Source organism: Leucopleurus acutus, assembly GCF_964270905.1.
Source record: "Leucopleurus acutus genome assembly, chromosome: 16".
Taxonomy (NCBI): domain Eukaryota; kingdom Metazoa; phylum Chordata; class Mammalia; order Artiodactyla; family Delphinidae; genus Leucopleurus; species Leucopleurus acutus.
The window spans coordinates 2,632,470-2,656,394 of record NC_139158.1 but is presented as its reverse complement, the minus strand read 5'-3'; the positions used below and the strand labels follow the sequence as shown (position 1 = coordinate 2,656,394).

Sequence of the window (23,925 nt, the reverse complement as noted above, 5' to 3'; positions counted from 1 at the left end):
CAGCAGCAGCGGTGGGGCGCCATGGAGCCCCGGACTGGGGAACGGTGCACGTGTCCAGGGCCCATAGCGGCAGTGGCTCAAGCAGCGGCAACCAGGGTCCAGCAGTACCAGCAGCAGGACCCTGTGGGACTGGCTCTTGGGGCAACTTGGCTCTGATGGGCTTGCCTCCCTCTGGTCCTGCCCAATGTCCAGTCAGCCCAGTGACTGTAAGAGCACCCCAATGTCCAGGTGACAACTTCCTTTTTTGTTTCAACGAGAGAGGGCTTGTTTGGCTTGTCCTAGAACTCCCCAGAATGTAGCCAAAATAACTTTGGTTGAAAAAGCTTCTGAAGTTACTATGTACTCACCATGGTCACAGAAAAACCCAAATAACGCCTCACTGAATCATCTCTTTTTAAAAAATCATGGCTTCCCAGCTAACCACTAAGAATCATTAAGTGGTAAACAGTCCCCCCAAAACTGAGACTAATTAATCTTTTATAAGGAGTATTCCTGCCATGAGCCACTGAAATTTTAGAAAATGTCTAACAAAATACTATCTGCTTTGGAACAGTTACTGTTGAGCAGTTCTTCCCAACAAGAGTTAAATGCTCTAAGCACACAGGTCTACAGAGACCTGTCACAGTTCAGAATAACGAAACCACATCTTTGATATAGAAGAGAAAACCCATACTTCTCCCTCTAAGGTCAGTGGACATAACTCGATCCATGAGAAAGAATTTTCATACCCATTAAAATTAGATATAAGGTTTTTTCTTTTTTGGGGGGGTGGTCTACATTCATTTTATGCCACTCCAGACAAGACTATTCCCCACAGCTTTAATTTTTTAAAAATTAAAGTATGAAGATATCTATTCTGGTATGAAAGTATCTATTCTGCACGAAAATAAACAACCAAGTTCTATAATAAACTTTCATATCTTGGCCCAAAGCCCATTATTATCTTTAAAGTGAAAAAAGGTTTAAGAAAAAAAAAATACAGAACTAAGCCCTTTATATCCTTCTTGGAACTAATTCCATCCTATTTTTGGAAATAAGATTACAAATAATTGTATTTTCAATTTTATTTTTATAGATTTCCTATATGAACATTTAAAATACAGCAACAGTCAAAAGTGGAATGAGTCCATAGCGGGCTTTTGCCACAAGCAAAGAGTGAAATGAAACATCCAGACTGAAACTTGTTAACAAAGAGACGGACACGTGTCCAGCTCACTAACAGGTCTTAGACGTTAAGCAAATTGACGGTTATGCTTTGAATCCTTTCCAAAGAGTTACAGTAATCAGTATGAAGTTAAAGTAAACAGCATAATAAAGATGCAAGTTAGCCGACAGGAACATCATACTCACAAAAGTCCTTTAATCTCTATTTCATTTACTTAAAATTCTGCATTAAGTTGAAAGAGGCAATAAACAGGTCCCTGCTGGGGATGGACTAAGTAAGCATCTATGGAATCTGTCTGGGAATATAAATCTGGGGACTGTAAGCCCTCCAGGGATCAACTGTATGCTGGGTATCCACATACCAGGAATAACTACATTTAAATTTTATATTCACTTATAAACACCAATTCAAAATTTCTAGAGCTAACATTGAAAAGTTACTAAGAATCTTCTTCTGGGATTGTGGTTTACGTGATTTTCTCTAACAGTAACAATGTTTTGGGATCATTCATTCTTCCTCCATTCCTACCTTCTATTATCAAACCAGGGACAGTAAAGGAGAAATTCACATTTTGGTAAACATGGACACATGACCGGAACTAGTCTGTCAGATCTGTCATTAGGAGAAAATGCTCTCTCAAGTCAGTAAGAATGGAGTTTCAGAAAATCTTTGTGAAAGACAGAGATTTTTTTAGAGCTAAAAGTCCTTTATTCATCTCTGTCTACTTAATTCTTTATATTGCCAGGTTCTCTAGAGATATTAAAAAAAAAAAACATCTAGAACCGTTATATGAAGGGTTAAAATATGAGGGGAAATGTTAGTTTCTACACAGTCAAAATGATCCACACCAAAACACAATGGAAAGAAGACCTAAGCTATTAAGTGTTGCAATATTAGCACAAGTGAATTAGAAACGTAAATGAAAAAGCTTTCACTTGTCTCGTGGAAGCACTTCTTGAAATCATGTTACAGACTTGTTTGGTCACTCTGGCTAAAGTTCTCCACTTAGAACCCACGATGATCCTGAGATGAATGACCCAAATGGAATCACTTCTTCAAATCCAAGTCATCTCCAGTAAGAACTTTTAAAAGGTCACTGCTACTCTGCTTCAGAAATTCTCTGGAAACAATCATATCTGCTATGACCACATGGAGTTGAAAAGATGGTCAATTAAAATCAGAAACAAATACACAACTCTGTGGGAGAGATATAAGCATTGGGACACATCATATTAATATCAGAGATCAAAATCGAACAAGAGAGCACAGAATTATACCACTTTAAGCCCTGGAAATCAATGTCAGATACTTTGACTAGGAATGAGATGAGAATAGTCCACACACTTTCACCTGCCAAAGTTTATCTTCCCCTTCCTTATAAACAAATAGACAAAAGGACGTGATGCCTTAGGAATGAAAAATTCATTTGTTAATTCCAGGGCTCCTAAATATAACCATGTGATATAGAAGAAAGGCCAGAATTAGGTTGAAAGCTTTACACCAAGTGCCCAACCATGCACATCTTGGGCACTAAGAAATAAGAAAGTTACCCCAAGCCTTAAGCAGCTTGGGACTGTAAAGGGTGCTACTGGGTTGGGTTGGCGAAAAGGTTCATTTGGTCTTTTTTGCAAGATGGCTCTAGTAGCACTTAGTTGTCTTTAACTTCATTTGAAACAATTTTGTTAGACTGTATGTGACAGCTGGCATATCAGCATGCACTTTAAAAAAAGACATCAAAATTGGTGAATTTTTGTGTAGCCATTTTAATATTGAAGATAGAAGAAAAAAGCAATATTTTTGTCATATTATGCTTTATTACTTCAAGAAAAGTAAAAATGCAACTGAAATGCAAAAAGATTTGTGCAGTGTATGGAGAAAGTGCTGTGACTGAGCGAACGTGTCAGAAGTGGTTTGCGAAGTTTCGTGCTGGAGATTTCTCGCTGGAAGATGCTCCACGGTCGGGTAGAGCAGATGAAGTTGATAGCAATCAAATTGAGACATTAATTGAGAACAATCAACGCTATACCACGCAGGAGATAGCCGACATACTCAAAATATCCAAATCAAGCGTTGAAAATCATTTGCACCAGCTTGGTGATGTTAATCGCTTTGACGTTTGGGTTCCACATAAGTTAAGCGAAAAAAAACCTTCTTGACTGTATTTCCACATGTGATTCTTTACTTAAATGTAATGAAAACATTCCATTTTTAAAACAAATTGTGATGAGCGACGAAAAGTGGATACCATACAATACTGTGGAATGGAAGAGATCGTGGGGCAAGCAAAATGAACCACCACCAACCACACCAAAGGCCGGTCTTCATCCGAAGAACGTGATGTTGTATGTATGGTGGCATTGGAAGGGAGTCCTCTATTATGAGATCCTTCTGGAAAACCAAACGATTAATTCCAACAAGTACTGATCCCGATTAGACCAACTGAAAGCTGCGCTTGACGAAAAGCGTCCAGAATCAGTCAACAGAAAACGCATAATCTTCCGTCAGGGTAACGCAAGGCTGCTTGTTTCTTTGATGACCAGGCGAAAACTGCCAAAGCTTGGCTGCGAAGTTCTGATTCATCTGCCGTATTCAGCAGACACTGCACCTTTGGATTTCCATTTATTTAGGTCTATTACAAAATTCTCTTAATGGAAAAAATTTCAATTCCCTGGAAGACTATAAAAGCACCTGGAACAGTTCTTTGCTCAAAAAGATAGAAAGTTTTGGGAAGACGGAATTATGAAGTTGCCTGAAAAACGGCAGAAGGTAGTGGAACAAATGCGTGAATACGTTGTTCAATAAAGTTCTTGGTGAAAATGAAAAATGTGTCTTTTATTTTTACTTAAAAACTGAAGGCACTTTTTGGCCAACCCAATACTTAGTCAAAATGGGCAAGACTAGTTCATTTGAACCAAAATACAACCTGTTGTTGTTGTTGTGAGCTGGGCAGCTCCCAGAGGACAGGACCAATGAAGAGTGAACCAGGAGAAAAGAATGACTGTAAACAAGGTTAAGAAAACTGAAGGTCAACAACCTGGGGAACTCAGCCCTTTGTGGGAAGCTGTAGGTGGGAGTCGCACTCAGTTTGGCTGGTTGATGAAGAAACCAACTGGTTGCGTTTCACTTAAGAAAAGGGTTCTCAATTAAACGGACCTTTCCTGATGAGTAGGGGACTCAGCAGATTCAAAACAAAACAAAACAAAATAAAAAAACAGGTATAGGAGTCTAACTCATGGCTTAGTGATGAAGTTCTGTCTCAGGGTCTCAAGCCTAAAGGATATGGGCAAGGGATCAATCTGGGAAAGTCTGACACGGCAGTAATACTGAATTTTCAGACACATGAACAGGGAATATCTGTCCATTTATTTAGGTCTTCTTTTATTTCCTTAGGCAACGCTTTATAGTTTTTAGTGTAAAAATGTTGCAAATTCCATGTCAGATTTATCTCTAAGATTTTTGAAGATATTTTAAAAATATATAAGATATTTTTAATAAAACTTATAAATTTTAATAAATTGCAGATTATTCTTTCCTAGTATACAGAAATATAACAGATTTTTGTATGCTCATCTTGTATTCTGTAACACTGCTAAACACATAAATTTTAGCAGCTTTTTAAAGATAATATCACATTTTCTGCAATCATGTAACCCTCAGTAAAATACATTTTTACATCTTCTCTTACAATCTAGATGCTTTTTATTTCTTTTTCTTATTGCAGTGGCTAGTAACTCCATTACTGGGATCTGTTGTTGAGCTTCTTGCATTGATGAGTTTGTAGTTTTCATCAAATGTAAAAATTTTTCAGTATTATTTATTCAAATACTTTTCCACCCCTGCCTCCTTTGGGATTCCAGTTATACATATATTAGGCCATTTGACGTTGTCCTGTAATTCACTAATGGTCTTTTCATTGTGTTTGACTTCTTTTTCTTCCTATCTGCCTTTCATTTTGAAGAGTTATATTGCTATATTTTAAAGTTTACTCATATTTTCTTCTGCATGTCTAATCTGCTGCTAGTCCTATCCAATGTGTTTTTCATCTCAGACATTCTGATCACATGGAGTACAGTTATGACGTTTCAATGCACTTCTCTGCTAACCCTAACATCTGTGTCAGCTTTGGTTTGGTTTCAGTTGATTGATTTTTCTCATTTTGGGTCACGCTTTCCTTCTTTACATGCCTGATAATCTCTGATTGGATTCTAGACATTGTAAATTTTGGTGCTGGATATTTCTGTATTCCTATAAATATTCCTGAGCTTCCTTCTCCAGTGCCGCAAAGATACCTGGAAACGGTCTGATCCTTTCTGGTCTTGCTTTTAAGATTTCTTAGGCAGGACCAGAGCTGTATTCGGTCTGGGGTTAGTAACCCCCACTACAGACCCAGGACACTTCTGTGTACCCTTATCCAATAACCCCATGGATTACAAAGTTTTTCAGTCTGGCTGCTGAGAAGAGGCACTGAACCCCACGCTGTGTGAACCTGGGGAACTACTGCCTCCACTTTTTGGGTCCCTGGGTCCTGGTCTTGAGCAGTCTCTTTACATGAACGTGCTGGTGAATAATCTGCTAAATACGAGACAAAGAACCTCTGAGGATCTCCAGAGTTCACTCTCTCTACAGCTCTCTCCTCTCCAGTACTCTGCCTTGATCTCTCTGAACTTTCGGCTCCCTTCACCGCAGGGATCCCTCCAGGTTACACCTGTGTTCTCCCTCTCTGTGCCACACCTGGAAATTCTCTCAGGGCAGTAAGCCGAGCAACCACAGGGCTCACCCTGTTGGTTTTCCATCTCTCAGCCATTACACCTTCGGTTGCCTGACGTCCAGTATCTTGAAAACAATTATTCCATATACCTTGTCCAGTGTTACGGTTGTTTAGATTACCTATCTAGAATTCTCCTTCAACTCTCTCAGTGAGGTTTTCTACTTTTCTTCATGTTCTACTCATTTCTTATAAAGGTTATTCCCAGGTATTTAATAAATTTTACTGATATTGTAGAATTTTCATCCTTTTATAGGACATAAGAAAAAGTAAATTTTCCCTTAACCATTCCTGTTTTTTACTGAAATAAAAAGATAACTATCCATCAAATTTCTACTGTTTATACTGTAACAGAAATTGAACCAGAGGCAGATCATGTAAGGAGACTATAAGATTTTCTGCAGTTTAGAGTATCCAATTATTCCTCCTGCTGGAACGAGTATTGTGCCTAGCACTAGAAATTTTGGGCATATATATATTTTGAATATAATTACAAAATATTCTTTATCCCAAAGTAGAAAAAATAATTTACAGTAACTATTTGCTGGGGGAAAAAAATGGATACAAATCTGCCTATGACACTTAAGCAACTTTGTTTAATTACTGAACTACTCTCATTTTCTCAGTGTAGCCACCTGTCCTAAACATGGATATAAGCATCAATATGAATATAACATTTGAAACTTACTAAAATTCATTGTGTAGTTTATAACACAAGCAGCAAAGAAAACGTTATTTTTTGTCAAAGACGGAAAAGCTGAATTTATATTAAATATTTGCTTTTTTTAGGGTTAGCACTTTCATAACTGACACCAAAGGGTGGAGTTAGGAAACAGCTACCGTTTTTATAGAGTATGTTTTCCAATTTGAGACTTACAGCAGCCTCCTGAAGGTTAACATATGACAGCTGAAGGTGATTATTGGAAGGAAGCAGATGAAACAGTAATTTGAAAAAATAGCGTCAGATTTTTAGACAGGTTTTATATCTTGAAAAAAATGATGACAAAATACAATGGATCCTTAATAACCCATCTCAGTGTCTGAAGCCTTCAGTGAACAGAATATAATTTATCACGTCTAACCTAAATCGTTTTTGCTTCAGAATCACCAATATCTTCTTAACGAGTTTCTGGTGAAATGGTAGTGAAGCATCTACCCTGTTTTAATGGTGCATATATAATGAACCACCTTCTCAATCCTGCTTCAATCAAGCAACAATGCTTTGTCTTCTTGAGGATTATCCAGGGTGTGTCAGGTTAACAGGTAAATTAGCTGATGCAAAGAGCAAGGCAAAAAAGAGCTCAATCTCCTCGCATATTTTTTGTTTGTTTGTTTTTTGCGGTACGCGGGCCTCTCACTGTTGTGGCCTCTTCTGTTGCATCGCACAGGCTCCGGACGAGCAGGCTCAGCGGCCATGGCTCACGGGCCCAGCCGCTCCGCGGCATGTGGGATCTTCCCGGACCGGGGCACGAACCCGCGTCCCCTGCATCGGCAGGCGGACTCTCAACCACTGCGCCACCAGGGAAGCCCTCCTCGCATATTTTTAAGTTGACACCAAAATTGTTCTATCATATAGAAGTTTAAATAGTTGCATATATAATAATGGCATAGTGTATGTTTTAAAATAAAACGGTCACACACTGTTTTAAATGTATCCAATGGAAGTTAATATAATGATTTTGATATACACACTTTCTATTTCTTAAAAATGAACTGACAGAGGGCTTCCCTGGTGGCGCAGTGGTTGAGAGTCCGCCTGCCGATGCAGGGGACACAGGTTCGTGCCCCGGTCCGGGAAGATCCCACGTGCCGCGGAGTGGCTGGGCCTGTGAGCCATGGCCGCTGAGCCTGCGCGTCCGGAGCCTGTGCTCCGCAACAGAAGAGGCCACAACAGTGAGAGGCCCATGTACTGCAAAAAAAAAAAAAAAAAAAAAAAAAACTGACAGAGCTTTCATACTGTTTCTTTTTACTCTTTGAACTTGAGTATTAAATCCATTTATCCCACAGAATTTTATTCTAATGTAACATTTTTCTATGCCTGAAAGATATTATTTATTACTCAACATACTTCTCTGAAATAAAAATATACAAATAAATGGTAATTTAAAAAGAATTTCCTTTTGTCAAAACAGTCTAAGCACTTAAAAAAAATTTCATCTGGATTACTTGTGGATTGTAATTATTATTACCACACAGCTAATGAAAACAACATCAATGTATTACAAATTTTGAAAAATAATTATTAAACATTAAAAACTTAGAAGGAGATATGTCTTTTGAAAGTGGCTGTTTATTCAATTACTTCACATTTTATTGAATGGAAAGTCACTTACTATTAGAATGAACAGAACTGGACAGAAATTTACTACAAAAAGAAAAGAAGGTACTGGCCACATATGTGCATACAGTTAACTTAAACCTAACGAGTACACGAAGACATGAACAAGTAGAGAAGAGGCTGCTGCACACCAGCAAGCAAAACACACTGAAGTGATAAAAATGCATATGGATTTAGAACAGCAAATGATATCTTTTTGCAAAAGTTAACGAAAGTGTCTTCCGAATGAATGAGAAAATATAAAGCACTAACTTTCCTATAGTGCATGGTCCTTCTACATCAGGAGGGCACGCTGAGCTGATGAAAATAAACAGAACTATCACTGAAGCCTCCCCGAGCTCTTTTCACTCCTCGGTAGGTGAAACGAAGACAAGTGTGTTTCAGGGAAGAGTATTTCTCAAAGGGCTTTTTATTTCTAACACATCTTGAAAATTCTAATTCTATTATGTGGAAGTGTGTGTACACCACAGCGCGTTCCACTAAGTCTGCAGCCTGGATAAAACAAGGTGCCTCTTGCCCGCGGTAACTCTTGCAGATGTTTCTCTGCTTTGTTCTCATAAACGTTCCTTGAGGCACAATATATACTTTGATGATGGCTGGAGAAAGGAAAAGGGAAGGTTGTTCACAAAAAAAGGGTACAGTTCTTGCTGACCACCTACACATCTGAATTAAGAAAACCCCAAGATTGGTCAAAAGATCCCATTTCTAGTGTCATACTCTGCCCTTAAAAGTAGTATGTATAGAGTGAAGGCAAGGAGCTCTTCTATGGGATGTTTAAAAGAGGCTTCTTCAAGCCCAATATTTTAAACTGTGCTTGTCTTGCACCCTGAAGGTGTGGTTTCACAGATGACTCACTGGGAAAGGCGTGTCCTTCTTTTGAGAAGTGGAAGAGATAACACAAAGCAGGTATGAAAAGAGAACTGGCAGGTGCCAACACAGAAGCATGTTCTCAGGTAGCTCAATTTCAGAAAACATGCACGTGGAAACTGAAGATCTAAAAAACTGTTCCTTTGCCACTATCCACGGCATATACCCCAGGTTTAAGACCACTGTTACAGATCACCCACATCACTACTTCTTTTTATGAGGAAAAACAATATGGATTCTTTTGAAACTTCACTTCCTTCTTCCTGGGGCATACGAAACATGGTATCATTTAGTTTTTATGAGAACCCTCTAAGGTGGGTTTTATTATACCCATTTTGCAGATGGGAAAAGTAAGATCAAACTGGTTAGATAACTTGTCCAAAGTCAAACAGATAATAAGTTGAATAGAAGTATCTGAACTCAAGTCCTCTGCCATCGAAGCCCACTGCTCATAATGGTTCTCATTTCTAAGCTCACTTTTTTTTTTGCTTTCTAATACCCCTTCTAAAAAACCAAGCCCCATGTCATATTATGATAAAATAGAATTTAACAGAATGTATTAACTGATTGCTGGTGGGCCAGAAAATATGTTGTTCTACATACATTAGAGCCTTTTAACGCTCACACCACCACAAATGAGGTTTGATCACCCCATTTTGCAGATACTGAAAGTGGGGCTAACAGGCTTCTTGCCCGAGGTCATACCGCTAACACTAACTGGTGGTGAGCTCAGATTCAAACGTAGGTCTGTTTGATTTCAACAAGCTCTTAACTATTATGATAAATTGTTCTCACAACAGCAGATCCTCTGACAGTACAGGCCTAATGATGAAAGAGGAGGACACAAACTCCTCTGTCTAAACAGGGCAGGTGGATAATGGGACTGGGCAAAGCAAGTAGGGCACAAGTTGGGGACCAGACAGTGCTGAGAACTGGGTATCCATGCCTGTACCCCAGGACAGCACTGCCAGCGCCAGCTTCTGTGTGGGGCTGCAAACCCAGGAAGCCATGCCTGCTGACTGTTCAAGAGGGACTGAAAAGCAGATTTTTATGTGAAATCTTACAAGTGTTAAATTCTGGCAATCAATTAAGAAATATCTACTGTGCATATATCCACATATATTTTTAAACTGATTTTTTAAATACCCATACCATGTTCCAGGCAGGCTGAATGTGGTTCATGGACCACCATATTATAACTTCTGAGGTAAAGAGTGCATGGTGGGCTATGCCCTATGTTGAGAAGATCATTACTCTATATAAAATATCTCTAGAGACTTCCCTGGAGGTCCGGTGGTTAAGACTTTGCCCTTCCACTGCAGGGGGCATGGGTTCGATCCCTGGTTGGGGAACTAAGATCCCACATGCCACGCAGCCAAAAATAAATCAAGAGTGAAGATTATGTTTAAATAAATAAATAAAAATATCTCTAGACAGCCAATTCTCTTTCTTATTTCATTTAAATAAGAGCATGGTACTGCTGATTTCCGCTGATTTGGGGACCTCTGGGACTGGTTTAGGCAGTTGCTAATTCTCCATCCCACTCAGAACTGGAGTATCCAGCATAATCCTCACATAGAACAGGAGGTGAAAAGATACAAAACTAGAAAAACATCAAGCACTGCAAGGGGGTAGGGCTGGGAAGCTGATCCTGATGCTTCCTGGGTGAAGCTGCACCTCAGATATAACCTGATCTCCAGGTTCCCCCATCTCCGTCCTCTGTACGCAGTCCCCAGTACCTAGCACAGGGCAGGTGTTCAATAAATATTCATTTTTCCTGCTCAGTGTAGACGCTGTACTCATGTCCATCCTCCCATAGTTCCATTTTTTCCCATCCCAACTCTGAAAGTTAGCCAGGAAGGCATTTGTTGACTAATCAGAGCTCCAGAAGCTATGACCTAAAGGTATCTGTTTAAGCATTTACGCTCCTCAGACAGGAACAATACTGGTGGGTGGGAGAGCTGCCACAAGAAGTCAAATCTACCAGGCTAAAGCTGCTGCTTGCATTCCTCTGTAACTACAGCTTCTTTGGTCTGGTGGTTTCACTACCGGGCTTACTTTCACAAATATAACGACAGGCTTCCTAAGTGTGCATACAACCTGTATCAGAACAGTAAATCACATTCTGATTATATGTTCAAATCTATGCCTTTAATCCTTAATGCCTTACAAATTAAATCCAATATTTCCCCCAGCTTGCGCTATTATGGCCAATAGGCAAATATTCTAGACACATCAACCTGAAATGGAACCTTATTTTCAAGCACTCAATTACTTATATTCGCTGGTGTAGGTGGTGAGCTCACTGTCGTTGTGCATCCACTTGAATTCCAAGGGCCAGCTCCCTTCAGCGAGGCAAGTGAGAACGAGACGGTTCCCTTCCAGGTGAATCTGCGGAAGGCCCGGCTCTGTTTTAAAATATGGCACAACGTCATCTGAAATGTTAAAGGAAAAAGAGAAAGAAAGGAAAAAAACTGAATGAAGTACACATGAAAATGTCATTCATCCAATTAATCAATCACTTGTTTAAACAGACCTAATTTTAAAAAGCAGAAATGATGGCTATTTGGCCCAATTAAGTAGCAAATTATCCTTGACCCCCTAGAAACCTGCAATACCCTAGACAATACTTCAAAAGGCTGAATGCTCTATGACAGCACCATGTGAAAGCACCTGACAAGTTCATCCAAGTTATTTCCACTTGTGATTAATACTTACTTACGGCATACTGGGCAATCTCTGCTGATGCAAGCCTTGCTTTTAATTAGGCATTATATTCTCAAAGTAACAATCAAGGGTATATACCTTGGCTCTAAAAGAAAAATATAACCTTCACTTAGTTATAAAAAAAAAAAAGGTAACTAGGATAAGCACATATACATATAGATTAACACATATGCATAAATGACATGCATCACAATCCAGCTTCCATCTCACACACACACTGTCTCCTTCAGTGACATCCAGGGGGCTATCACACTGGAAACCCATGTGTGTTCATACAGTGGAACAGCCTGCAGCAACAGGAACGAACCAACTATTGCTACACACAACACACAACACCACGGATGGAGATGTATGTGTAGTGAGAGAAGCCAGACAGGAAAAAATTAGAGCATATGCTTCCATGCAAAAGTTCAGAAAAGTTCAAAACCAGGCGAAACTAGTCTGTGGTGTTAGAGGTCAGTCAGGGTGAGTGTTGTTACCTCTGGGGGATGGGGATGGTGGCAGGTGTGTAACAGGGCAGCTCGTGGAGAGCACAAGATCCATTTCTCAACATGGTTACACGGGGCCATTCACTTTGTGAAAATTCATAGAAAATCATCCTGTACCTGACTTGTGCAATTTTTGTATGATGCTTCCTTAATTTTTAAAAAGTGTATGAACATAGGAGACTTATTTGCAGTTCTAGCTCTATCATTTTTCTAATAAAATCCCCAGGGTACACCCGCATAATCCGGTGTGTCTATCCTGCAGGCCTCCTACCCTCTCGACTCAGGAATGAACACTCCAGCACACTCTGCTTTTCACTCTTAAGCCAGGCTAAGCCCTTTCTCCCTGGTGGGGGGGGGGGGGGGCTTGCCTGTGTTCCTCCTCCACCCCGAGTGCTCCTCCCCAGCTCCCTGCAAAAAGCTGATGCATTCCCATCCTTCAGGTTCACCAAGCTCCTCCCACCAACACGCCCTAACAAACCGTGACTTATACCCAGTGGATCCCCATGCACGATCTCAATCACTTCTGAATTTCTAAACCAATGCCAGGAACAAAGTAGATACTGAATAAATATTCGTTCAATGAATAAATACAATAATAACAAAATTAACAGTAATAGCTAGTGTTCACTGAGTATCTACTATGCCGGAAACTGTTCCAAGTGCTTTATATGTATTACTTGATTTAATTTTCATGAAAGCCCTACAAAATAGATGCCATTATTATACCCATTTTACAAATGGGTAAAGAGAGGCATAGGGAAACTAACTTGTTCAAGGCCACCCAGACAGTATGTGGTACAATCATGATTTAAACCCCAGATAATCTGTTCCAGAATCCAGATATCCTATATATTATGACTCTAAATGTCACAGGTTTCTCAATAGAGAAATTTTCTTCTCAAGAATCCCTATCTTAATGGGACTTCCCTGGTGGTCCAGTGGTTAAGACTTCACGCTCCCAATGCAGGGGGGCCCGGGTTTAATCCCAAGTCAGGGAACTAGATCCCACATGTGGCAACGAAGATCCTGTGTGTTGCAACCAAGACCCAGCATAGAATGAATGAATGAATGAATGAATAAAAGAATCCTTATCTTAACTTCTAATTTTTGATAAATTTGTAGAATTACCAAACTGGACTTTTAAATTACTGTATTTTTCAAATTAATCATCAAATAGCATATTAACAGTGCCAAAATTGAGACTGTTTTTACATTAAATTGTGCGTATAGCTGGTTTCTTCTGTACTGAATATATAGAATTTAAATAGAGAGTTTATTTTGCCATTGTGCTGCTCACTGCATTCCGTAATTGGTACGTCGGTAATACAATGTTGCCAGTCTCCTGCTATTTATTTACCCAAATAAATGAATGCTGGCTTGTGTCTGTGAGGTAGGAAGAGCCTGTAATACGGCGAATTAACCGCCTCAGTGAGGTGCCGCGCAGGAGCTGAGAGCGAAAAGATCAGTAGTTGTCGATACTCCAACACACCACGCGCAAAGGCCCTGCGGTGGTAGCAAACCTGGCGAGTAACCCTGGAAAGCACAAAAGACTGAAACACCAGCAGTTCGGTAGGTTCAGAGAGAATGACTGGAAGCAGGGCCTCGCAGGCAAGGCAAACACAAGTCTTCTTTCCACATCATCCCTGTGTGATTTTCAATGGTGCCCACTTCACATTCAAAAGCGTTCTTCTCACGTGAATAATAAATTATATGACCACCCTATTTCTAGGCCTTGGTCAAAAGTACTGTCAGTATAATTACGATGATGATTAGCTATTAATATAAAAGGACGGCAGAAAGGCTTTGAAGGGGCCATGTAGTTAAACGTTCATTTTGGCTGCAACATGGAGAAGGAATTAAGAGGGGCCAGAGTAGTGGGAATAGACCAGTTAGGAGGTCACTGCAGTAACCCAAGGAAATGCTCTGAAAGGTGACAGTGGGTTGGGTCAAGGTAAGAGTAGTGACTGTGGTGGTGGAGACAGAAATGGATGGCTCTAAGACAAGATCTAGGGGGCAAAAAAGACTTAACGATGGACTGAATACGGGCGTAAAGGACTGAGAGGTTCAAGAAGGATTCTTAGATCTCTGACATGCACAACTTTCCGTTCAAGAAACACACCTTGATTCTGTAATCAGCATGGGGAATACAACAAGAATAAGACAGAGTTTCTGTCCCTTTAGAGGTTATAGTCTAAATCCGGCACAGGAATAGAAACGGTAAAGTGTCAGGTGCTGTGACCCTAACCCTAACGCAAAGGCAGGAAGTAGTCACCCCCGTCCTACCCCAGAAGTTCCACCTGCTTCTGTCGCACATCACCTACTCTAAGTTACAAGTGAATTCTTAGGTTTTGATTGTCAACTGTGCGTCCAATTTCCCTTTTTGCTTTGTGCTAAAATCACACACTCCCACGACCCAGACAGTCTAATGAAGCTGAACTGTGATGGATATGGCTTTGATACCTCGGGATTGACTGAGCTACTGGCTTTATTAATGCCCTGCCATGTGCACTATATTCAACAACAGAAAAAGAAATGCCTTCATAGGGTTCCAGTGTGCTACAAGAGTGAGTCATTAAAAAAACAGGTATTTTTGAAAGAAAAAGGCTTCAAGATAGATGCTTAAGAAGCTGAATTTGGTTTTACAGTTGACAGAGCGTCACTGATTTAATACATGATGGTTCTGAATGTAAATAATACCATAATAATTCAATTTTTCCTAGAATTCATCGTTTACTAAACATGCCTACACCGTGTACAAATTATGCTGGGTATTGTGATCTAGTAGGAAAAAATATTTTCAAGAAAGAGAGGTTTCATAGGGCTGGCAAGCAAATACCTTGCGACACTGAAGAATTACGGTTGGCACTGACTCTGACGTTAGTTATAGGGAGGAGGGAGGGTAACTATGGCAGTGTTCTGGAATGCTAAGGGTCTAAGTTAAAATTACTGCCACAAGTGTTTTAACATAGATTAGCCGATGTGCAGAATAACATAGTTAGCTCTCTGAGCCCAGAAATATTTACCACTGAAATATACAGAGTAGATCATGAAATTAAGAGGGCCTAAAGGTAACAAAACATAAAAGCTCTGGGGAGAGAAAGAGAAACAGAAGGAATAGTATTCAGGTCTGCACAGACCCCTACAAAAGCATGTGATCTTTATATATCTTAAGTGGAACAGAAAAGAGTTTGAAAAGATCCATAAAGACAAAAATGATTGAGGTACCTCTGAGATAAGATTATGAGACTCTGACCTGGGGACAAGTCAGTGGTCCACCTGATGCTCTTTGAGGTGTATGTGTGTGTGTTTCTCCCAAATAATAACTAATAGGAAAAATGAGCAGACATTAAGTATGCTTCTGTATTCTTACAATGAACATTCATGGAACCCTGAATGAATTACTAAGAAAAACTGTGAAATTTCCATTTTCACATTCAATTAAATACAACATAAATCATTTATGAAAGAAAGAGTCTCGTCTGTCTGGATAATACAGATTTAAGGTCCATCCAAAGGAGAGGAATGGACTTGGTGTTCTCTCAAGACAACATCATAATTTTATGATGTATAAGTCACTTCCCTAAATGGATTTCTAAGGTTTTCAGATATAGTGTAAATGTATTTAACTTTACCTGTCCAATATGAAGATAGTCTTCTGCTCATCCAGAAAGGAACCATGACCCATTTGCCACAATAAAAGTCATTTCCACGGGGAAGCCAGAGGATAAGATGCTCTGAAGCAGAACCACGTCCTGGGGTTCCAGGCTTTCCTACCAGGAGGAAGAGTGGCCTTGCCATGGGTTTTAATTATCTGCTCCCAGTGGACTATGGAGGATTTATTACCAGATACTCCTTCATGGCAGAATGGATAGGAAGCACCTAGTCGGTGCCAGGAAAGTCAAACTTCGAGCGATTCTTGCGACGCTGCCAATGAGAGAACTTCAGCCACGACCGTCAATAATTGTAATCTGTTCCGTAACTTCCCCCTTCTCCCCCATTTTAAAGTGATAACGAGTAAAGAAATAATATTAATCACTTCCACTTAGTAGAGGAATCAACCTACCACAAACAAGGGGGGTCCTAAAGCAGAGCAGCCCCACATGTTCTGGTGACAATAAACTTTAGTAAGCAATCATCATCAGTGCCGTCAGCCAGGTGAGAGTCCAGCGGGAAGGGTTGGGAGTCACAGCACGTGGGGAGCACTCAGCTGGAGCAGGGCTCTGTACTACTGAACTCTGCTTTCTTGACGGCTGACTTTCCCAGGGCAGCTAATCTTTTGGTTTGAACCACTCATCTTCCCTTCAAAGCTTCTTTTATATCAAATTCAAACATTTTCATGCCCCAAGCTTATGAATTTACCACTAGCAGAAAGTTTTATTTTTCAAACCCCAGTGAAAAACAAAAGCACAGGGCATAATCCATCATTTGTGAACAGCTATTCTGAAAAATATGGGTAGAAGACTCCTTTTGGGTAAATAGAGTCATTCAAATTTCAGCTGCCGGCAGGTCATAATGCACACCCATCGAAGCCAGGAATTTAATCTCACAGTATGCTGTGCTTTTTTCATAACAGTAGTATTAATCTTTTTAAAACAACTGCTGTGCATTGTAAATGTATTTCTGAGGTAAAATTTAAATATATGATTAGATATGTTCTCTTATAGTTAAATACGCAAATCTGGAAAGGTCTCGCTACAATGCAGAAGGATGATCCTAGAAGATAACAGTCTCAGGACAAAGTCCTCTATGTGCTTTAGGACAGGCTGTTTCAACCTGCACTTCCTGTGAGCACCTAATGTAAACCCTTCGGTGGTTAAGCTGAAATGAAGAAGGAAAGGAGGAGACAAAGGAGGAAGAGGAAGAGACGGTGGCTCTATCATCCCCGCTAATTCTCAAGCTTCATTCTTCTAGCTTATCAGAAATATTTGTAAATATTTTCCAGTGATAGACTTTCAAATATAGTAGGATGTACCATCACATTCTGGGGCTAAAAAAGTTAGCCAACTTCTCTGTATGTCACTTTATATATTTCTACTACTGCCTTGTAAAATGAATGAGAATCAGAAATTTCAGGGCAACAGGTAGCTACAATTGAACAAACATATACAGGTCTGACTTCAAACATCAGAACCTATCACGATGACCACGAAGCACAGGGACACGGTGCTCTCCAGCTCTCACTCTCTCGTAAGCACTTCCGATGGGGCAGGACTGGAGGCTGGGCTGTAAGCCAGCCTTCCACTCTGCGCTGCAGCAGCTCCGACCAACAAGCAGCCAGGCCCTCACCCCTTCCCAGCTGGCGGAGCTTCGCACAGAAGGGGGGACACAAGACTGAGGCCCACAGTGGCTCCCGCACCACATCACCAAGGCTCATCATCACCCCTCAGGCACTTGCTGAGTGTCTCCTGGCTGCTCTGGGGATACAGCTTGTCCCTGTCCTGAGGGGTCACAGCCCAGGGAGCAAGAGGCTAGTCAACGAGCCAAGGGCAATACAGGAGGTGAGAGCACAGGGGCAGGAAGCCATTGCCTGAGAGGGCCCTTGATGAGGTTCAGGACCGAAGACCTCCCCGGCTGAGGGTCCGCGTATCAGCCAGGACAGAAGCGGAAGGGGCGCCAGTGCCCAGAGCAAGCTGACAGCCTCGGGCTTCACAGCGGCTGAGGCCCCAAGGCCGTACGGAGCCACGAGGGCTCAGGTACATCTCCGTGCTGCTGCAGCTACGCAGTGGCTTCCAAAGGTTTCTGAAGGCTTGTTAAGGAACTGTCTCATCCCTTATGACACATGAGAATTTTTTTAGGTCAATGCACTCTCCATCCCAACTAAGAAGGAAACTTCTATGAGTCATCTGTTTGTTTGTGCCTGGGCCCAGCTGTGAAAGGTGAGCAGGGCTGCAGGACCAACCTCGCAGGCCTGGAGAGGCCTCTGAGGATGAGGAATGGCCTGGTGGAGTGGCAGCGACTACTAAGCCTGCTTAGGGACGGAGTTCGGGAAGCCAGGGTACCTGAGTACCCTAGAGGGTACCCTATACCCTATATACCCAGTACCCTATAGGGTACCTGAGTACCCTATACGAGGAATGAAAAGACTTACTGTTCATCCCTCTTGCAAGTGTCTGTCCCCCTGTCCTCTGGGGGGCACCGTAATCAGAGGCAGAAAGAAGATCAAACCATGCACCGCATATTCCTAGATCTCACGGTAAAGTCATCATTTTCTATTCAAAAGTGCATCTAGAAAGTGTGGCGAAGTAGCCGGTCTGCAGTGTTCTCTTGGTATTTGGTCTGTGTGTGTGAACAGAGGAAAGCAGGAGGGGTCCCTAAGATTCCCACTGAACAGTACTGTGAACAGCTTGCCAATGCATTCAGTCAGGGGCAAGTCAAACTGATTATCTCTGTTTTCTCTAAAATCAATGTGAATTAACAGCATATTTAAGGGAACTCATGGGGTAAAACTACCCTTCCAATATTTTCCCCTAAGAAACCATTCAAGCTTTCAGTGAGATTAACCTACAGTGAAGCTGATGGTAGAAACATAAATGGTTGTATTTATGTACTGGTTTGATCCTGCACTGTGCTAATCTATTCCAGCATATAAATTAATAATAAGAGGCAGTGGAATAAAAGCAATTCCCCTATTTCTCCAAACTGCAATAAGCTTGCAGCTCTCCAATATTTTATTTCAAAGTACAATCACACTGAATCGTCATTTCTATGGTTTGCCGTTAAAAAGTATGACCAACCAAAATAAGAAGAGTTAACAGAAGTAACCGACATTTTTCTTGACTATGGTACAATATTTCTCTCAAATATTCTTTCAAATAATCCTGAAACTCCAACTCAGGTTAAATAAAAGGCCAAAAGGTAAAAGAAAAGAAACTCAGATGAGATTTATCTTTCCCTGATTAATGCAGACTGCTGAGTTTCTGTCACATGTGTACTGACATAAAAACTGGGATTCATCTGACAAGTACAGGTTCTGGTAACTGACTATACTGCTGAACTGAATGAATAAGCATCTTCAGAACTCTAATGGAAAACTGATGAATTCATAAAAGTGCTAACAAAAGATCAAGATGGAAAAAAAGGTAATTACATGGGGCTGAGTGACATGATGAGGATGATTATAATTTTTGTGACTTTCTGTTGGAATAAAAAAAAAATCCCACAAGGACTCAGAAGCAAAAAATATACAAATCAATTTTCACTGCAGAGTAAAGGAGCTGTTAACAGTGGAGGATTCCTGGACTGAATGTCAATATTATGACATAGTGTGAGTGTGTTTCGTGTTTGGTAATTGCAATCATTGTTGCTTTTGTTGTGGCCATCCGTTTACAATGCTTGGTGTCAGTTTATTCATCTCTTGTAAAAATAAAATACAGTGTGTGTGTGTGTGTGTGTGTGTGTGTGTGTGTGTGTGTGTGTGTGTGTTGTGAAAAAAAAAAAACAACACAAAACTGGAACTCAAAAGATACCTAAATGATGAAGGTTTAATTTTAGACCAGGAAAATTACATGGGAAAAGAACTTCTTAAGAATATCTAAATTCAAATAGATAAGGCCTATTGATTTCAGCAAAGTTACAAACCATAAAGGTTTCTCAAAGAGAAGTACTCGTACATCACAGCAGCTTAGAGCAAAGGCTCAGGAGCCAGACTGCCCAGGCTCAAACCCCGGCTCTACCCTGACCAGCGCTTGGGTGAGCTTGGGTAACTCAACCTCCTACACCTGAGTTTCCTACGAAATAATGAAATTATCTCAAAAAGTTTCATTAAAACAAATGCACTGTTAAGATAATGAATATGAAAGCCACAAAGTGGGAGAAAATATTCTGGTTACATGTATCTTGAAAAGATTTGAAGTCAGATTATATAAAGAATGCCTACGACTCAACGATAAGACAAAGAAAACAAATAAAATGAGCAAAAGGCTTGAACATGCACTTCACAAAGGAAGAAATACCAATAGCTAACAAGCACACAGGAAAGTGCTAATATCATCTGACATTAGGGACTATAATGGCTAAATTGAAAAAGACAGACAACACTGAATGTGGGCAAATATGTGTTGCAACTGCAACCATCCTCCTCCATCACTGTAAGGGTATAAAAATAGTAGAACCACCTGAGAATAAGGTTTGGCAATTTCTTATAAAATTAAACACCTACTCAATGACCCAGAAATTCCAGGCCTAGATGTTTCTTTGAGAGAAAAGAAAGCAAATGTCCACGCAAATCACTTCACATGAATAGTCACAGTGGCATTAATTCTAATACCCTAAACCGAAAACAAGAGAGACAACATCAATAAAAATGAACAAACTGATAAACTCAACACCGTGGAGGAGTTTCGCAGACATTATGCTGGGTGAAAGAAACTTTGCCCGTATTATGTGATCCCCTTTATACGAAATTCAACACAGGTGAACCTAATCTATGTGAAAAGAAATCAGAAAAACGGTTGCCTACAGGGGTAGAGATTGACTGGAATGGACATGAAGAAATTTGATGGAGTGAGAGAAACGTTCCATTTCCCGACCGAGGTGGTAGTTACATGCGTTTATACATTTGTCAAAACTCATTGAATTGTACACTTAATATCTGTGAATTTCACAGTTTACAAATTTTACCCCAACCAAAAGTCCTTCAGGCATACATGTGCCCATTGTCTCAGAAACAGAGACACTCCTTTGTCAGTCACGGCCTCCAGCTGCTTTAGATCAACGACTGGCGTCTACCCGCACGGTCACTGGCACTTTAAGACACACTCTCCTCTACTACTATGCTAATGAGATTGCCCATGTGCTACTGAACTTTTGATTCTATTGCCATTTAACTCTTCAGGTGTATCTTATCTCCCAGTCAGATGGATGAGTCAACAAGATTATACTTCTATTTGTAGTACTAGGACTACTACCTACCAATTATTGAGTATTTACTGCATACCAAGGAAGACATGTTTTAATAAATAATATCTCAGGAATTCCCACGACAACCCCAACAGATAGGTCATATTTTTTAATGCCCATTAGACAGGTGAGAAACTGAGACAGGAAGTGATTAGGTAACTCATTCAAGATCACATTGATAGTTAAGTGGTAGAGTCAAGGTCAAACACCTCTGTCCCTAATTAATTCCACCACCACACTGTTGACCTACTGCCCCTGTTTCAGAACGTAAACTAAAAGTGAACAGAAATACAATTGCATAATTAAATACCAACATTAGTGTTGGCAAGTTTTATATCAAGGGGAGTGGTTCATGTTTCTGTTTCAAAATCCGTAAAATATACAGACAAGTATCCCCCTTACCCGAGATGAAGCTACGTGAAGGTAAGATTTATAGAAAAGCAGTTAAAGATGATCAGTGCCACAGCTAAATATTCCCTGCAGGGAGCATTCAATGGATAGGGTAAATTGAGATACAGAAAAGAATATATATATGATTTCCTACAAGCCAAATTACATTAACACACCTATACTACAGAAAAACCACTATTATGTAGCTGATTGAAAACTTACATCATTCAGGAAAGATGAAAAAAAAAATTGGGAGAAAACTGGCTGCATCTGACTCCAATCTTCTAAGAGTTGCTGAGCACAAATTGGAACTCACTGTGGTAGCAAAAAGGGCATTCTCCAAGTTACTAAACACCAATTTTTAAAATTAAAACACAAATGCAAGTACAGATGAAACCAAATAAAATGATCTCTCTATACATAAACGTATTAGGAAATGATTAAACTCTAAACATTAATAATGACTTTGCTTTATCTAGAGCTAACATTTTCTTAATGTTAATGAGATCCAGGTATGATTCTTTAAGTACGCGTGACTTAAAAACTATCCTCTCTCGCCATGGTTGAAAACTTTATTAAAGCAGGAACTGGTATTTCTTATATCTGTATTATCTCTAAAGCAGTAAGCACAATTTTCTTACAGTCAATGTGTTTAAGCTAATAGGCACATAAAAATCTCAACATCATCAGTCATTAGGAAAATGAAAATCAAAATCATAATGAGATAACCTATCCCAGACCACCCACTATCATGGCTATTATCAAAAAGACAAATAATAACAAGTGTTGGCAAGGATATAGAGAAACTGGAACTCATACATTGCTGGTGGGAATATAAAGTGGAAACAGTCTATCAGCTCCTCAAAGTGATAAACATAGAATTATCATGTGACCCAGTGATTCCACTCCTAGGTACACGTCCAAGAGAAATAAAGACACATGTCCACACAAAAACTTGTGCATGAACATTCAGAGCAGCGTTAGTCCTAACAGCCAAAAGGTGGAAACAACACAAATGTCTATCAAGCAATGGACGGACAAACAATGTGTGGATGGATAAACGATGTAATATTATTCAACAGTAAAAAGAAAAATATATGATACATGCTGCAACAGTGGCTGAACCTTAGAAACATGAGCTAAGTGGGAGTGGCTAGTCACAGAGAATCATATGGTCTATGACTGCATTAATATGAATGTCCAGAATAAGGCAAATCTTTACAGACAAAGTAGATCAGTGGTTACCTGGGGACAGATGAGCAGAGCAGGGAGAGGGAAGAGGATGACAAGGGTGCGCTCGTAGGTACAAGGTTTATTTGGGAGGTTCAAAAATTAGTGTATGGTGATGGTTGGACAACTCTGTACACATTAAAAACTTTGAAGTTACACTTCAAACAGGTGGATTTTATGGCCTTAAATTATCTCAACGAAGCTGTTAAAGTAGCATGTTTGGGAAATGATAACAATAGCTCTTTGTGCTAAGCATGTTAAGTACTATCATTTTCACTGCTTTACAGATGAGGAAACTGAGGCACAGAAGGGGCAAGGATGTGCCCAAGGTACACAGCTGGGAAGTGGCAGAGGCAGGGCTTGTGCCCAGGGAACTTCATGCAAAGTTTGTGCTCTCACCCACTCTGCCTTACAGTCTCCTAAAAAGAGCCAGTTTCTGTCTGTGGGTGTCAGCAGTGGTCAGTGCGCAGAAGGAAGGGGAGGGAAACTGGAGGGGGCATAGGAGAGGACAACAGGAGAAGAACGGAAGGACAGTTGGCTTAAGTTTGGACATACTTTTTTTTTTTTTTTTTTTTTTTTTTTTGCGGTACGCGGGCCTCTCACTGTTGTGGCCTCTCCCGCCGTGGAGCTCCGGACGCTCAGGCTCAGCGGCCATGGCTCACGGGCCCAGCCGCTCTGCGGCATGTGGGATCTTCCCGGACCGGGGCATGAACCCGTGTCCCCTGCATCGGCAGGCGGACACTCAGCCACTGCGCCACCAGGGAAGCCCTGGACACACATTCTTGAAAACCAGAAGGATCTCCCCTGCAGACAGGGGGACCTCTTTGCAAAAAGATCTTGGGCAAGCCTGATGGATTCAATTTGAGAATAAGAAGGAAAACCATCATGAGAAGGTGTCTTCAAAGTTTTCTTCAAAATAATCATGTTCTAAACAAGCAGAATTATGAAAACATGAGCTGAGTACTTTCAGAGCCTCCAGGCTCCCTGAGTAAACAAAGCAAGATTCAAGGAAAGGGGCAGCAGACCCATGGCCATTGCCCACTGGGAGCACATGCCA

At 40.5% G+C, this 23,925-nt stretch overlaps 1 protein-coding gene across 1 annotated transcript in view; it reads right to left on the bottom strand.

Annotated features, from left to right (window-relative positions):
• SDK1 (sidekick cell adhesion molecule 1) overlaps positions 1-23,925 on the bottom strand; it is a gene marked incomplete at both ends in the record, with an annotated part of 817,684 nt that overhangs the window by 522,723 nt on the left and 271,036 nt on the right. The window contains one exon of the mRNA XM_082858150.1: positions 11,411-11,570. Coding sequence (XP_082714276.1) covers positions 11,411-11,570 — 160 coding nt within the window. The remainder of the gene's footprint in view (positions 1-11,410; positions 11,571-23,925) is intronic.